The following is a 15,320-nucleotide window of genomic DNA, read 5'->3' on the forward strand; positions in this document are numbered from 1 at the left end:
AAAGACATTAAAGTGCCACAGAAAAATTTTGCTTTCTCTATAAGTTAGAAAACCTGAAGATACACATAGTGGTGTTTTTGTAGTTGTTTCTCCTGCCTCATGTATCTTTTTATCATATGTAAGTATATCTTGATGTGGCCAGAAATACTAGTGGTGTCATTCAGACAGTCTTATGTCCGATTTTCTGCTTTTCTCATGTACTGTAGGTGAAGATGCTGTAGAGGATGAGGCTGAAGAGAATCCCATTGTCTTAGAGTTTCAGCAGGAAAGAGAAGCCTTTTATATAAAAGATCCAAAAAAGGCTCTCCAAGGTTTCTTTGACCGAGAAGGTATGTACACATTTCCTGACCCTGACAGTAAAATGTGTCCATTGCAGTGTTGTTTTCTTTTTCTTTCTTTTAGTTTCTTTATTTATTTTTTGGTACTGGGGATCGAACTCAGGACCTTGCGCTTGCGAGGCGGGCGGCGGAACTACTGAGCTAAATTCCTGGCCTGCAGTGTTATTTTCTAGGCATTCAGGTTGAGCTTCATGTAGAGAAATGCTTTATTTTATCTGCTGTCTTCCTTGTTCACTTCTTACCTTTATTTCAGTTCCTTCAAGTTTATTTTTGTTCTTGTTTTTGTAGTGCTGGGTACTGAACCCAGGGCCTTTTGCAAGTGCTGTACCTCAGAGTTACATCCCTAGTGCTATGTTTGTTTTGAAATAGTAAAATCTAGTTGGGTCTGCTGATACACACCTGTAATACCGACATTCTGGGAGGCTGTGGCCAGAGGATTGCAAGTTCTAGCCCAGGTTCAGCAAATTAGCCACTTAGTTGGACTGTCTCAAAAAAAAAAAAAAAAGTACTAGGGATGTATAGTTCAGTGCAAAAACTGTGGCTAGGTCCAGTCCTCAGTACTGCCAAAAGAAAGAAAATAGTAAAAATCTTTTTTTTTTTTTTTTTTTTTTTTTGGTGCTAGGGATCAATCTCAGGACCTTGTGCTTTTCAGGTTCTAAAAACCAACTTGACAAAATAATCGCTTGAATCTATAGTTATAGACAATGTGAAAACTACTCTTGCATGAACAAAACTGTAGGTAGGGGATGATTGGTTTTATTTATTTTTTGGCAACCCTGGGGATTGAACCCAAAACCATGTCCATGCTAAAACACACTGTACCTCTGAGCTACATGTGTAGCACAGGAGTTGTTTGTTTTGATGAGTTTTCTTTGCTCTTTGTCAAACTCATCCTGGTTTTATTATCGTATTACAGTCCCTAGAAATGTGAAGTGAAATCTGTTGAAATTTAGTATTCAGTGTGGAGTAGAAAATTGATGTCCTTGTTTAACTTTTGCTCTTTTTCCACCTTGTGTCAACTAGTAATTTTCAGATCCTGTTCAAGTTGTTTTTTCTTTTCTGCTCCCACAGGAGAAGAATTAGAATATGAATTTGATGAACAAGGACATAGCACTTGGCTCTGCAGGGTGAGGTATGTTCTTTTCTTATTAGTGTTCATTTCTGGAAAGTGCCTAATTTCAGGTTAATTTATGGTTGTAGACAATCCACAGCATCACATTAGATTAATTTGGGGCATCTCCCAGATTTGGTCCTTGATCATTCAATAACAGTATTGGGGGCTGGGGATTTAGCTCAGTGGTTCTGGCACCTGCTTCACAAGCACAAGGATCCCAGTTTGATCCCGAGTACCAAAACAAAAAACAAAAAAACAAAAAATGAAAACAAAACCACAGTATTGGGAGGTGGGATGAGATGAGTAAGAGGTGAAAAGAAAAGATTGGAAAGTCTGGTCTTGGTAAGATAGAACAAAATGAATTTGAGACGTTGAAAAGCCATCTGAAGAATGCACTGCACGTTGTTTCCATGAGAACTGAGCTTAGTACTGTGCTGTAACTCCCTCTAAATCAATGCAGGTTACCAGTGGATGACTCAACCGGGAAGCAACTGGTGGCAGAGGCCATTCACTCAGGAAAGAAAAAGGAAGCAATGATCCTGTGCTCCCTGGAAGCTTGTCGGATTCTTGACACCCTGGGATTGCTGCGGCAGGAAGCAGGTCAGTAAGTGGGAGGTATTTTTCTCTTTAAAGAAAAGGAAGGTGGGCTGGGGATTTAGCTCAGTGGTTCTGGCGACTGCCTCGCAAGTGTAAGGACTTGAGTTTGATCCCCAGTACCCCCCCCCCAAAAAAAAAGAAAGAAAGAAAGAAAAAAGAAAAGGAAAAATTAGAAAAAACATTTAAAAAAAGAAAACACATAATATAGTAAAACCTCTTTACACGGGGAAAATGTGAAATGTGCAGAGATTTTTTTAAAACGAAAAAGGAATTTCCTGTAATAGTAGCTAGTCAAGTGTTTATATTCTCCCAACATTTTCTAAGCATATGTGAGTATATTGAGAAGAACTAGATCCTGGGGCTGAGAATGTAGCTCAGCGATAGAGTATTTTCCAGTCATGTCCACAGCCCTGGGTTTAATCTCTAGCACTGCAAACAATAAAATAAAATAAAATAAAAGTTTAAAACTAGATCCTTTAACAAAAAACACATACTCCTACACAAGTGCAGCCTTATTACTTAGATTTTTTTGTGAGTCACGTTTTTTCGGGGGGCAGTACTGGGAATTGAACTCATGGCCTTCACACTGAGCTAGATCTTCTGCCCATTTGGGGCGGGGTCTGTTTTTTAAAATGTGAAGACAATATCTTCCTGTTTTGCTAAATTGCCCAGGTGCACTCTAACTTTCCATTCTTCTGCCTCAGCTCCCCAGAGGGCTGGGGTTGCAGGTTGTGACTCATTTTTGTAACATAAGAACGTTTATAGATTATTGTCCATATAAATACATTTGATTTATCTCGTTACAAAGATCGGCCATACCATCATTTATTTTAATAGGCCTGTATTATATTTTTAAGTATTCTAAAATTAATTTTTATTGTTGCCAAGTAATTTATCTGACTTTCAACCACTAAAAAGGTTAAAATAAAGTATACCTTGCCCTATCTTTTCTTAGTCCTCATTCCTATAGCCTTTCAACTTTTTAGATTTTTTTTTCTGGCATTTAAAAGTATCTATGTATCTAAGAAACAAGAATACATTGTTTTGGGCTGGGGATTTAGCTCAGTGGTTCTGCCACCTGCCTTGCAAGCACAAGGACTGGAGTTCAATCCCTCCTACCAAAACAAACAAAAGAATACATTGTTTTGGGCTGGGGATTTAGCTCAGTGGTTCTGCCACCTGCCTTGCAAGCACAAGGACTGGAGTTCAATCCCTCCTACCAAAACAAACAAAAGAATACATTGTTTTATTTTAAGTTATTTATTTTCGATATTATTTGTAGGCTCTGATAAATTAGTATTTAGTACTTGTATGTTTATGCTTATATAAATTTTAGTCACAGGTGACCAGTTCTATTTTTATTTTCCCTAAGGGCAATGATTGTGTTTTTCTTTTGTTATTTAAGTTTTTTGTATGTACCTCTGGCTCATCCTTTCTTATCTTCCAGTAGCCTTTCATTATGTTTTTCCACATTGTTTAGTCACGTTAATTTATGAGTTCTGATATTCTGGGAGACTTCTCCTGAAGAGTTCTACCCTCCTTTTAGGGCTAATTGCTCTCTAGATCTGCAGAACCTTTGTTTTGCATTTGACTTTTCTGTCATCCCTGAGGATTTCCTTGGTTTTTCTCTAGCGTCGGCTTTTCTGTTTCTCAATTCTGATATTTCTTGGTTTATTCCTTTGTTCTAGTGACCTTTTTCTCATTTGTCTTTTTCTTTTGTGACTGATTTTTAAGAACATTTTGCTTAGTAATCTAGCTTTTTTGTTTTAATCTTTCATTGTTGCAGAATACACACAAAACATGCCATTTTAAGTGTGTAATTCAGTGGCATTAAGTGTAGTCACTGTGCTGTGCAGCCATCACCGCTCTTCATCCCAGAACCTTTTCATCATTCTGTACTGCAGCTGAGTCCAGTCGCATTAACTGTTCTCCCCGCTCCCAGCCTCTGGGAACTACAATTCTACTTTTACTGTGAATTTGACTGGGTTAGTTACTGCTTATAAGTACAATCATGTAATAAATGTCCTTTTGATTCTGGTTTATTTCTCTTAGCATCATGTCTTCAAAGTTTAGCCCTTTGGTGTTTTTGTTTGTTGGTTTGGTTCAGTTTTTTTCAGTACCGAGAAATGAACCCAGGGCCTTTGTCTTGAGCTACATCCCATCCCTTTTTCTTCCTTCCTTCCTTCCTTTCTCTCTCTTTCTCCCTCTCCTTCCCTCTCTCCCCCCTTTTTTTTGGTACCGGGGATCCAACTCGGGTCCTTGCGCTTGCAAGGCAGACAGCAGAACCACTGAGCTAAATGCCCGGCCCTCCCCCTTTTATCTCTCTTTTTCTTTCTCTTTCATACTCTCTCCCTCTCTTTCTCTCTCCTTTCTTTTTAAATCTTGTGACATGATCTAAGTGGCTAAGATGTTGAGGCTGGGCTCAGACTTGTGATCCTCCTGCCTCAGTGTCCCAGGTGTGTGCCACCATGCCCAGCGTACCCTTTGTTTTTCATGTTTGGTAGGTTGTGGAATCCTCTTTAATCAGCCTTCCTACTTGTACTTGCCTTTAAAAAAAAATTATTTCACTTTCAATCATTTTATTCACCTCTAGTATCTCGGAAAAGGAAAGCCAAGAACTGGGAGGATGAAGACTTTTACGATAGTGATGATGATACATTCCTTGATCGGACTGGCCTGATTGAGAAGAAGCGTCTGAACCGAATGAAAAAGGCTGGGAAGATTGATGAGAAGCCAGAGACTTTTGAATCACTGGCAAGTTTTATTTGTAAAAGTATCTATGGTAGTTTATTTATTTATTTTTTAAATGCATTATTTAAATCTTTTTTGGGGTGAGACTGGGGATTGAACTCGGGACCAGGGATCGAACTCGGGACCTTATGCTTGTGAAACAGGCAGTGGAACCACTGAGCTAAATCCCTGGCCCCTAAATCTGCTTTATAATTACAATTTTAAAGTAATAGTATCTAAATCTGGTACCAAAGTATAACTTTTGGAATCTGTAAAAATTTTTTTTTTGGTACTGGGGATTGAACTCAGGACCTCATGCTTGCCAGGCAGGCACTATGCAAAGTGCCTTTGATCTGTAAATTCAGTGATAACAAACAGCTACTCTTATCTAAGTTGTTAGAAAAAAAATGTAGCTTGCTGCTAGAGATTTTCCTCCAGGTTGGCATTGCTGATTAATGAACATTCTTAAGATATGCTGTCACTCCCCAAACAGAAAAGAAACAGAGTAGGGCTTCTGAGATGAATGAAATAGTTAAGAGTAATCAAGGGGATTTTGAAGAAGATAGCATGGTACTTATGGGTCTGGAACAGCATATAGTATTTGGAGTTTAAAACATTCCCCAACATCTATCCTTTTGATTTACCAATGGAAATAAATGCCCAAGTGGTTTCCTTTGAGTAAAGTCTGAGTTACTGTGTTAGTTACTTTTCTCTCGTTGCTGAGACAAAATACCTGACATCCAAAGTTAAAAAAGAAAAGGTTTATTTGGCTTACAGTTTGTGGAGGTTTCAGTCTAAAATTAGCAGGCTCCAACAGTTCTTGTTGGTGGAAGACAGCAGAAGCAACAGAGTCTTTCTGCCCCTTTTATCCCATCCAGACTGTCGGGATTAAGGATGTGCCAAACCAGTCACTCATATATACTGGTTTAGCAATCAAGCATTCCAGATTCAGCCACCTTTGAAAAAGACTGCATGAGACTTTGAGGGGGGACATCTAGAATCAAGCCGCAACAGTTACTCTGTTTAATTTTTTCATTTTACTTAATCTGAGTTTAATTCATAAATTAATTCAACTGGGGTTAAATAAATGGAAAGTGTTAATTTATGGAGCAGCTTTAGCTGGGATTGTGAATTAAAGCTCTTAAAACTTGCAATAGCAATTATGAAAATAAAAATGATGCACAGTGTTTGAAAGGAGAGAAACATTTGTTAACTGTGTAAATTTGGGTGTTACAGGTTGCAAAGTTAAACGATGCTGAGAAGGAACTCTCTGAAATTTCCGAGAGGCTCAAGGCTTCAAGCAGAGGTGATGATAGTATCAAATATTTGTGAGCATCTGTCATCTACAGGGCATTATGCTAGGCAGTACTAGGGGCTACAATGGTTAATCAGATAAACTATACGGTATCTTTCTAATGAGCAACATTTGAGACCTAGAAAGAACATTATAATCATTTGATTTAACCTTTTTTTATTCAATAGCTGAGGGGTATAAAGCCCATTGCAATAAAATCATTTCCCAAGGCCTCACAATTATTACTGATTTCCCGATTCCTAATAACACTGATGATCTTTATGCTGCTTTATGTTAGTGACTTTTCTGTGAAGACTTCGCTAAATTTAAAAATTTCTAAATATATGTTACTCCTTTCTTGGACAGCTCTCTCAGAGTCGGCATCTCAGGATTCATTAGATGCATTCATGTCAGAAATTAAATCAGGTAGTGCATTAGATGGTGTATCCCGGAAGAAACTTCACCTGAGAACTTTTGAACTGAGGAAAGAACAACAGAGACTTAAAGGGTTGATAAAAATTGTAAAACCAGCAGAGATTCCTGAACTAAAAAAGTAAGTAAGTATATTATTGGGAATGTTAAATCAGCATGGTAGCTTATGTGTTTTATACATAATTTTGTTTGTACTTTGAATTATCCTTTGATCTAATTAGATACTAATTATAAAATAGAAGTACAAGCAAGAAACTCTTTTGTGTATATGGAGTTGCTGGGGTAGAACCCAGGGCCTCTGATATGCTAACAAGATTTCTACCATAGAACTGCACCCTTGAACTAAGCACAAAAGGCAGTGGTTTCATAGAGAGACTAAATACCCACTTGCAAAAATCTAGACTGCTAGAATGTTTTCAGAGAGAACTGATTTCTTGATTAATTGGAAGGCTGTGAAATTGCTTTTCTTTGGTTGTTGTTGTTTGTTTTTGTTTTAGAGACAGGGTCTCAATATGTAGTTTAGGTTTGGTGTTGAACTCACTATGTAGCCCATACTGGCCTCAAACTCACAGCAATTCTCTTGCCTCAGCCTGCCAGGTGCTGATATTATAGGCATGGGCCACCAAGAGCAAGCCCAGCTGAAGTTTTTTTTACTTAACCCTTTTTGTGCACAATAAACTTTTTTTGGTGGTATTGGGGGTTGAACCCAAGGTATTTGCACTGAGCTATATCTCCAGCCTTTTTTAAAATTTTGAGACCAGGTCTTAGTCACTAAGTTGCTCAGGCTGGTCGCGAATTCATGAACCTCTTGCCTCAGCCTCCCTGAATGGTGGGATTACAGGTGTGTGTTACCACACCCATAAACTTCTTTAAAAAGCAAGGTGGACAAAAGGCTAATTTCTTTAAAACAGAAAGACTTATGAATATTAATCACCCAAGACAAGTGGGCAAAGGATATCAACTGACAATAGTTTTCAACATATATAAAGATCCTTAAGCTCACAATAGAGATACCCATTCTACAGTGTAATACAAATTTTGATCTGTGAAATGGAGAAAAGTTCGTTAAATATGAATATGATGGATGTATGATGTGGCTGTGACTTTTAGGCACATTAGGACATTCCCTATCAGGGCAGATTATAGATACATATGTCTTTGATCTAGTTATTTAATTTCTAGTTGTTTGTCTCACATGCTTAGGAAGTGATGAATGTGTATTGCAACGTTGTTTTTGTTTTTGTTTTTTCAGCTTTAATTGAGTTTATTGGTACATTTTAGGGCTACAGTACAGTTACATTCATTGTTGGGATCCTGTACCTCTACATGACAGGTCTTGGTTCTCATTTTTTCCCCTTGTCCGTGCCCTCCCTTCACCCCCTCCTCTCCTCCCCATCTACAAACACCTTATTTCCATCTTTTCATTATCTCACATTTTTGTCTTTTCCCTTATTACCCTTCCCCTACCTATCCCACCTTCCCTACACCTTTAGCCCCTTTATTCCCATTTCACAATGTCAGTAATCTTATTAGGATCTTATGTATTATTGCAGTTTATTCACACCAGAGAAACTATTCAGTATTTACACATGTGTGACTTATTTATTTCACTTAGGAGTATATCTTCAATATGTATCCATTTTCCTATGACTGAATCTATTTTCTCGTTCTTTATGGCTGAGTAATATTCCATTTTATAGAAAAACCACATCTTCTATCGCAGCATTGTTTATGATAGTGAAAGATGAAAAGCTGCCTAAATGTTTATCAGAGAGGGTGGAGTAAATGAATAACAGAATACTAGATAGCTTTAAAAAAAAAGAAAAGGGGGCAACCATAAAGTAACAACACTGTCAAAATATATTAAGTCGTAAAAGATATCAAGTACCAGGACGTGGTGTATAATAGGGACTGTTTGCCTTAGGGGAAGAGCACCTGAGAAAATAGGGCAGTTTTTGTGTATGCTACGTACAATCTGTTTAGGTCAGGTTTCCTAAGAGCAACTTTAGCCCGGGATTTCTCTACCACTGATTCACTGAGAGAGTGCCCTCAAGGCAGGAGGGAGCAGGATAGGGCATGGGTAGAAGCTGGGAAAAGTTGTTTTTGTTTTGTTTTTGGTATCAGGGATCAAACTCAGGACCCTGAACTTGCAAGGCAGGTGCAGTGCCACTGAGCTAAATCCCCGGCCCTGGCAAGGATGTGGTTTTAAGAGCCGTAATGACATCACAGGTGTGACAGAGGCCAGGGACTAGGACTTTTAGGTCCCTGCCCAACCCTGCATTGACCTTGAGGAGGGAGAAGGGCAATTCTGTTGAGAAAGGTACAGTCGTGGGCCTAGAGCAGTCAGTGTGTGCTGTAGCTGATAGTCCTGGTGAAGGGACTCCCGAGAGGGACACCAACTACTACTGTGTGCCTGCTACTGTGTCTCTGGAAAGATTGATAAAAAGCCAGTAATATCGCTTGCCTCTTGCAGGGAACTGCCTGCTTGGGGGACAGCAGTGGGAGGGAGACTTTTCACAGTATATCCCCATTATACTTACTGAGTTTTGAGCTTGTGAGTATACTTTATTACAATATACTGTGCTTTTAAAAGAAAAAAATTTTTAGAAAATTTACGTGCTGTGGTTACAGAATCTCAAATAACTAGAAGACTAAAATTCTCCTTACTTGAGAAGGCCCAGTTTGCACATTAATGTGGAGAGAAGAGGACTGGAGATGAAGGGCCCAGGGGCTGAAGCTAACTTATTTTATTTTAAAAAATTATTTATTTATTTGGTACTAGAGATCGAACTCGGGACCTTGCACTTGTGAGGAAGGTGCTGGCACCATGAGCTAAATCCCCAGCTCCTTTTTTTTTGGATTGGGGATCAAACTCGGGACCCTGCGCTTATGAGCCCAGTTCTAAACTTAATTTATTTTAGATACAAATGGCTGAAAGTTGTGAAGCTGGGCTTAACTTGTCCCTTTTTTCTTTCTTCTGGTTATAAACCTGGGGTTAAAGCAGTAGAACTGAGTTAGAATGCATTAAATTAGCCTGGACAAGGGCTTGGCACAGCTGCATTTCAAAAATCACAATCAAAGTCTTGTAGAAGGGTTTCTGATAGTGTTAAGTTAAATCTGTACATATTTTTGACCTGCTTTTCTTGGGATTGATAAATCTTAGATGATTTTAAAACCATAGATAAAAACCTATAAGCACAAATTGTCTTTTCATGCTTGTTTCTGTCATTGTTAAGAATAATTGTTTGGTCTGGGGATTAAAACCAGAGCCTTTGCACTGAGCTACATCCAGCCTCTTTTTATTTTCAATTTTGAGACAGGGTTTTGCTGAGTTACTAAATTGCCCAGTCTGAGCTCAAACTTGTACTCCTCCTGCCTCAGCTTCTCAGAATCAAGAAACAATCCATGAGTTTTAAATTGCACACTGTTTTGAGTAGTGTGCTGAAATTTTACACCGTAATAATATGCCGGGGTACAAATCGTTCCTCTGCCCAGCATATCCATGCTGTGTACTTTACCCACCCACCAGCTGCTTAGTAGCCACCTCGTTATCAGATCGACTCCCCGAGAATCACCCTGATTTTACTTAATGTCGCTAAAGTTCAGGAGTAGTACTACTGGCAGTTCAGATGTGCCAGAGAAGCCAGAAAGTGCTTCTTTAAATGAAAAGGTGCAAGCTCTTGACTTAATCAGGAAAAAATTATTTGCTTAGGTTGCTAAGATTCTGTGGTAAGAACAAATATCCAATCCATGAAATTGTGGAAAAAGAAAAAAAAAAAACCCAAAACAAAAAACTGAGACTAGTTTACTTTTGCATTCCAAACTGCAAAAAGATGTAGCAACAGGGCATGATAAGTACTTAGTAACGGTGGAAAGGCAATAAATTTGAGTATATGTGGGAAAAAAGATCTATAGAGATTTTGGTAATACCTATGGTTTTAGGCACCCATTGAAGAGAAGAGAGGACTATTGTAGAGTAATTCCTGGATAAGTCAACACAAGTTCATATGACTTGTGACCTCACAGTGACCTTAGGAGGTAGGTTAGCAGCAGAGTTAGAATTCCTAGGCTTCACTTTCAGCTGTCAATTTCTTTCTGGTTACTCTGGAGTAAGTTATTAGCATCTTTGGTCATCACTTTCCTCATCTCTAAAGTGGAGGTGATGGTGAGGAAAAGGTTAAGTGGAAGGTTTGAAACACTGGCAAATGTGTATTATTGTCATCATTGGCTTAGGCTTTACTATTTCTGTTGTGCCTAGCAACTATTCATAACATTGTTTTTGTCAAGAAAAGGTGAAAACTCAGTAGGCATATTGGAGATAAATTACCAGTGAGTTCTAATTCCACATCTGTAACCCTTTAACTTGATAAATCAGCCTCATGGGGTGTTCTGAGCTAGAAGATGTATATCAGCTTCCTCCCAAGCCTCCCCTCAGTCAGTGGTTGCCTGGCTTTCCCCTTTCCTGCGTTAGGTACTGGACTAGATTCTCTGTCGCTGCTCCCTCCTTTCACAGTTGGGTTGAACTTCCAGTTTCTGACTAACTGCCTCCCAGCCATGTCCCCCAGTCAACTCCTGTTGTGGCCCTGTCTTCTGCTTTTTCACCTCTTTTGGTCCAGTCTGCACATCTTCCAGCTCAGCCATTACTGCCCGGATGGGCTTAGCTTTTATAACTATCTCTAGCCAGTGAGAATATTGACAAGCTCAACAGTCACAGTGTCTCTAGGTAAACAGGACATTTGCCCACCCAGTGCACACACTTTTCCAAATTCTGTTTGGTGTTGCTGTGCCTGGTTATGTGTGAACTCTCAGGTAAGTGAGGCACTCTGCAGAGGTTGGTGGGTGATAGGGCTTTATATCATGGGTCTATTTTCTGCTGCTCACTGGAGATGGGATCTTGCCTATATATTCTCCTTTGCCAGTGATATTTGTGCTGTAGTGATCATTTTATAAATGTGAAGTCATATAGTGTTTCAGATCAGTAGACAGGGAATAGTCTCCTCTTGTCCTTAATAGCTCTGTCTGAAAATCATCAGTGTCGTTGTTCATTCAAAACTCTCCTGGCCTCAATAGTTTCTTCTTTTTTTTTTTTTTCTTTTGTGGTACTGGGGATTAAACCCAGGGCCTTGAATATGCAAGGCAAAGGCTATACCACTGAACTACAACTGCACCCCCTTTTCATTTTATTTTGAGACAGCATCTCAGTAAATTGCCCAGGCTGGCCTTAAATCTGCGATCCTCCTACCTCAGTCTCGCAAGTGGCTGGTTACAGGTGTCCGCCATCATGTCTGGCTGAATACCTCAGTATTCATTTGGTGGTAAATTTTGTCTTACTAGAAGTTTTTGTCAGAGGGTAGTATTTTTAGATAAAACTTTGTACTGAATAGATATGTATAATTGTTCCTTCTTTTTAGGACTGAAAGTCAGGCTTCAGATTCAGGAAACAAAGCTAAGAAGCTTACATTGCCTCTCTTTGGTGCCATGAAAGGTGGAAGCAAATTCAAATTAAAAACTGGAACAGTTGGGGTAAGTTGTAGGTGTTAAACTTTTGGCTCTTGAATTATCCCTGAGCTAGTTTTTCTTTCTTTTGAAAGTGCAAATGACTCATTCTGCAGTGAAAGGCTATGGGCTTGGTATGGTCATATCTTTCTCAGAATATGGTTGCTAGGTTTTTCTGTTCAGCTTAGAGTTACCAAGAAATGGTGGACTGATTCATACCAATGAGTGTGCAAGTAACATTTTGTAAATTAGAATTCCAATAAATTTTGAATAAATGTTGAGTATAAGAATGTATCTCCTACATCAAATGCTTTTGACTTGGTGGGTAGATGTAATATTCAGACTCAACTGACATGTTAGTAACATAGTATATACACCTGCCTCTGCCATCTGTTTTTCCATACTTGATTGAATCCTCCCAATACTTTATAAGATGTGGAAACTACTGTGTCTTACAGATGAGGAAACAGGGAATCAAGCTAGTAGATCATACATCATTATATAACTAAGTTGGCAGTCAGATCCAGGTTTTCTGTCGCTTTAAGTTTTATGCTTCTCCTTTCCTATAGTAAGGCGCTGATGTGCATTTTTGCTTACGTATATTCCTGTTCATAGATTCCACTTTTTAAAGGTTTTCATCGCTCCAAAGAGCTGGACCATGTGAATTAGCTTGTTAGGGCTGCCATAACAAAATACTATAGATTGGGGGGCTTAAAGCACAGAAGTTTATTTTTTTAGAATTCCAGATGCTGCAAGTCTTAAGGTCAAAGTGCTGGCAGGGTTGGTTTCTTCCAAGTGGAAGATACTTGCTGCCCTTTCACATGATTGTCTGGTCCGGTTTTTTTGTTTGTTTGTTTGTTTTTTGGTACCAGGGATTGAATTTAGGACCTTGTACTTGCTAGGCAGGTGGCAGAACCACTGAGCTAAATCCTCGGCCCAGGTCTGTCTTTTGATGACACTGTCATGTTAGCTTAGGGCCCGGCCCTACCTGCCTCATTTTAACTTACCTTAAAGACCTTGTCTCCAAGTAGAGTCTTGTCCTGAAAACTGGAGATTGAAACCTCAGACACGTGGATTTGTGGAGGGACACAGTTACCCAATTCCGGCAGTAATACTTTGAAGTAGGCTTAACTGTCCTTTGGTGGCACAGATCTGAAGTCCCAGCTGTATTTTCTGAATGAATTATGTGGTTTAACTAAGATGGAGGCTTTCTGGGAAAGGGTGGTGTTTGTGTGTTGGTGACCGTCTGTCCGTCCATCCTCCGTGTTTTTGTTTTTCTTTCTTTTTGAGACAGTCTCACTAAGTGGTCCAGGCTAGTCTTGAACTTGCTATGTAGCCCTAGCTGGCCTCAAACTCAATATCCTCCTGCCTCGGCCTTGGTGCTGGGATTATAGGCATGTGTAAACATGTCCAGCTATTTATCTTTTTTTTTATTGAGTTTATTGGTACATTTTAGGTATATAGTACAGTTACATTCATTATTAGGATCTTGTACCTTTACATGACAGGTCTTGGTTCTCATTTTTTTCCCCTTGTCCATGCCCTCCCTTCACCCCCTCCTCCCCTCCCCATTTATTAACACTTCATTTCTATTTTTTCATTTTCTCCTATTTTTTTCTTTTCCCTTATTACCTTTCCCCTACCCTTCCCACTTTCCCTACACCTTTAGCCCTTTTCTTCCTATTTCACATGGTCAATTATCTCATTAGGATCTTAGGTACTATTATAGCTTTTCACACCAGAGAAACTATTCGGTATTTACACATGTGTGACTTATATATTTCACTTAGGAGTATATCCTCAATATGTATCCATTTTCCTATGAATGAATCTAATTTCTCATTTTTTGTGGCTGAGCAGTTTTCTATTTTATAGAAAAACCACATCTTCTTTATCCAATTTCCAACTGATGGGCAAATGGGCTGTTTCCAAGATTTAGCTATTACAAACTGTGCCACTATAAACATGGGTGCGCATATATCACTGTGGTATGATTCCTTTAATTCTTTTGGAAAGATACCCAGCAGAAGGATGTCTGGGTCAAATGGAACCTCTAGTCCCAGCTCTTTGAGGTATTTGAATATTGATTTCCATAATGGTTGCACCAGTCTGCACTCCCACCAACAATGGAGAAGGGTTCCTTTCTCCCCACAACCCCACCAACATTTGTTACTGGTTGATTTCTTGATAGCAGCCATTCTTTGTGGGGTGAGGTGGAATCTCAGTGTTGTTTTCATCTGCATCTCTCGAATGATCAGTGATGTGGAACATTTTTTCATATATTTACTTGCTGCTTTTACTTCTTTGTCTGAGAAATGTCTGTTCATTTCAGATGCCCATTTTTGAATTGGGTCTTTATATTTGGGAGGGCTGATTCTTTTGAGTTCTTTATATATTCCAGATAGTAGTCCTTTGTCTGAGGAGCAGCTGGTAAAAATTCTTTCCCACATTATAGGTTGCCTCTTAGTTCTGTTGATGGTTTCTTTTGCAGTGCAGAAGCTTTTTAATAAGATGAGATCCCAGCTGTTGATTCTTTCTACTAGTTCCCGTGCTACTGAGGATTTGTTCATAAAGTCTTTTCCTATGCCAGTGTCTTCAAGAGTTCTGCCTAATTTATCTTCCAGCAAGTTTAGTGTTTCTGTTTTAATATTTAGATCTTTAATTCACTTGGGTTTTACTTTAGTGCATGGTGAAAGATAAGGGTCTAGCTTTAATCTTTGGCAGGTTGAGATCCAGTTTTTCCACCACAAAAATGCAGCAGGTATAACAATTCCCAATTTGAAACTATACTACAAAGCCACTGTGATAAAAACAGCATGGTACTGGCAAAGAAACAGACCTGAGGATCAGTGGAACAGACTGGAAGACAGAAAAACAACTCCAGATGTACTCAGCTACTTCATCTTTGACAAAGGAGCTGACTGCCCCCACTGGAGGAAAGATAGCCTCTTTTATAAACAGCTATTTACCTTTTTTGTTTTGGTTTTTGGTTTTTTTGAGACAGGGTCTCACTATATAGTTGAGACTGATCTGGAACTCACTATGTAGCCCAGGCTGGTCTCGAACTCACAGTGATCCTCCTGCCTCAGCCTTCCGAGTGCTGGGATTATAGGCGTGCACCACCACGCCTGGCTCCAGCTATTGATCTTTTTTTTGTTTTTGTTTTTTGGTTTTTTTGAGATAGGGTCTCACTGTGTAGTTGAGACTGACCTGGAACTCACTATGTAGTCCAGGCTGGTTTTCAGCCTCCTAGTGCTGAGATTGCAGGCATTCGCCACCTCACCGCTATGCCTGGCTTATCTTTTTTTTTTTTTTTTTT

At 39.2% G+C, this 15,320-nt stretch overlaps 1 protein-coding gene across 1 annotated transcript in view; it reads left to right on the forward strand.

The window, feature by feature from the left end:
• The window catches only part of Slc4a1ap (solute carrier family 4 member 1 adaptor protein), a 36,083-nt gene that overhangs the window by 2,016 nt on the left and 18,747 nt on the right, over positions 1-15,320 (forward strand). The window contains exons 3-9 of the mRNA XM_010604715.3: positions 207-329; positions 1,410-1,470; positions 1,913-2,052; positions 4,643-4,803; positions 6,016-6,085; positions 6,440-6,626; positions 11,917-12,028. Of these exons, the coding sequence (XP_010603017.1) occupies positions 207-329; positions 1,410-1,470; positions 1,913-2,052; positions 4,643-4,803; positions 6,016-6,085; positions 6,440-6,626; positions 11,917-12,028 (854 nt within the window). The remainder of the gene's footprint in view (positions 1-206; positions 330-1,409; positions 1,471-1,912; positions 2,053-4,642; positions 4,804-6,015; positions 6,086-6,439; positions 6,627-11,916; positions 12,029-15,320) is intronic.

Source organism: Fukomys damarensis, unplaced genomic scaffold, assembly GCF_012274545.1.
Source record: "Fukomys damarensis isolate Sample0158 unplaced genomic scaffold, DMR_v1.0_HiC HiC_scaffold_2, whole genome shotgun sequence".
Classification (NCBI taxonomy): Eukaryota; Metazoa; Chordata; class Mammalia; order Rodentia; family Bathyergidae; genus Fukomys; species Fukomys damarensis.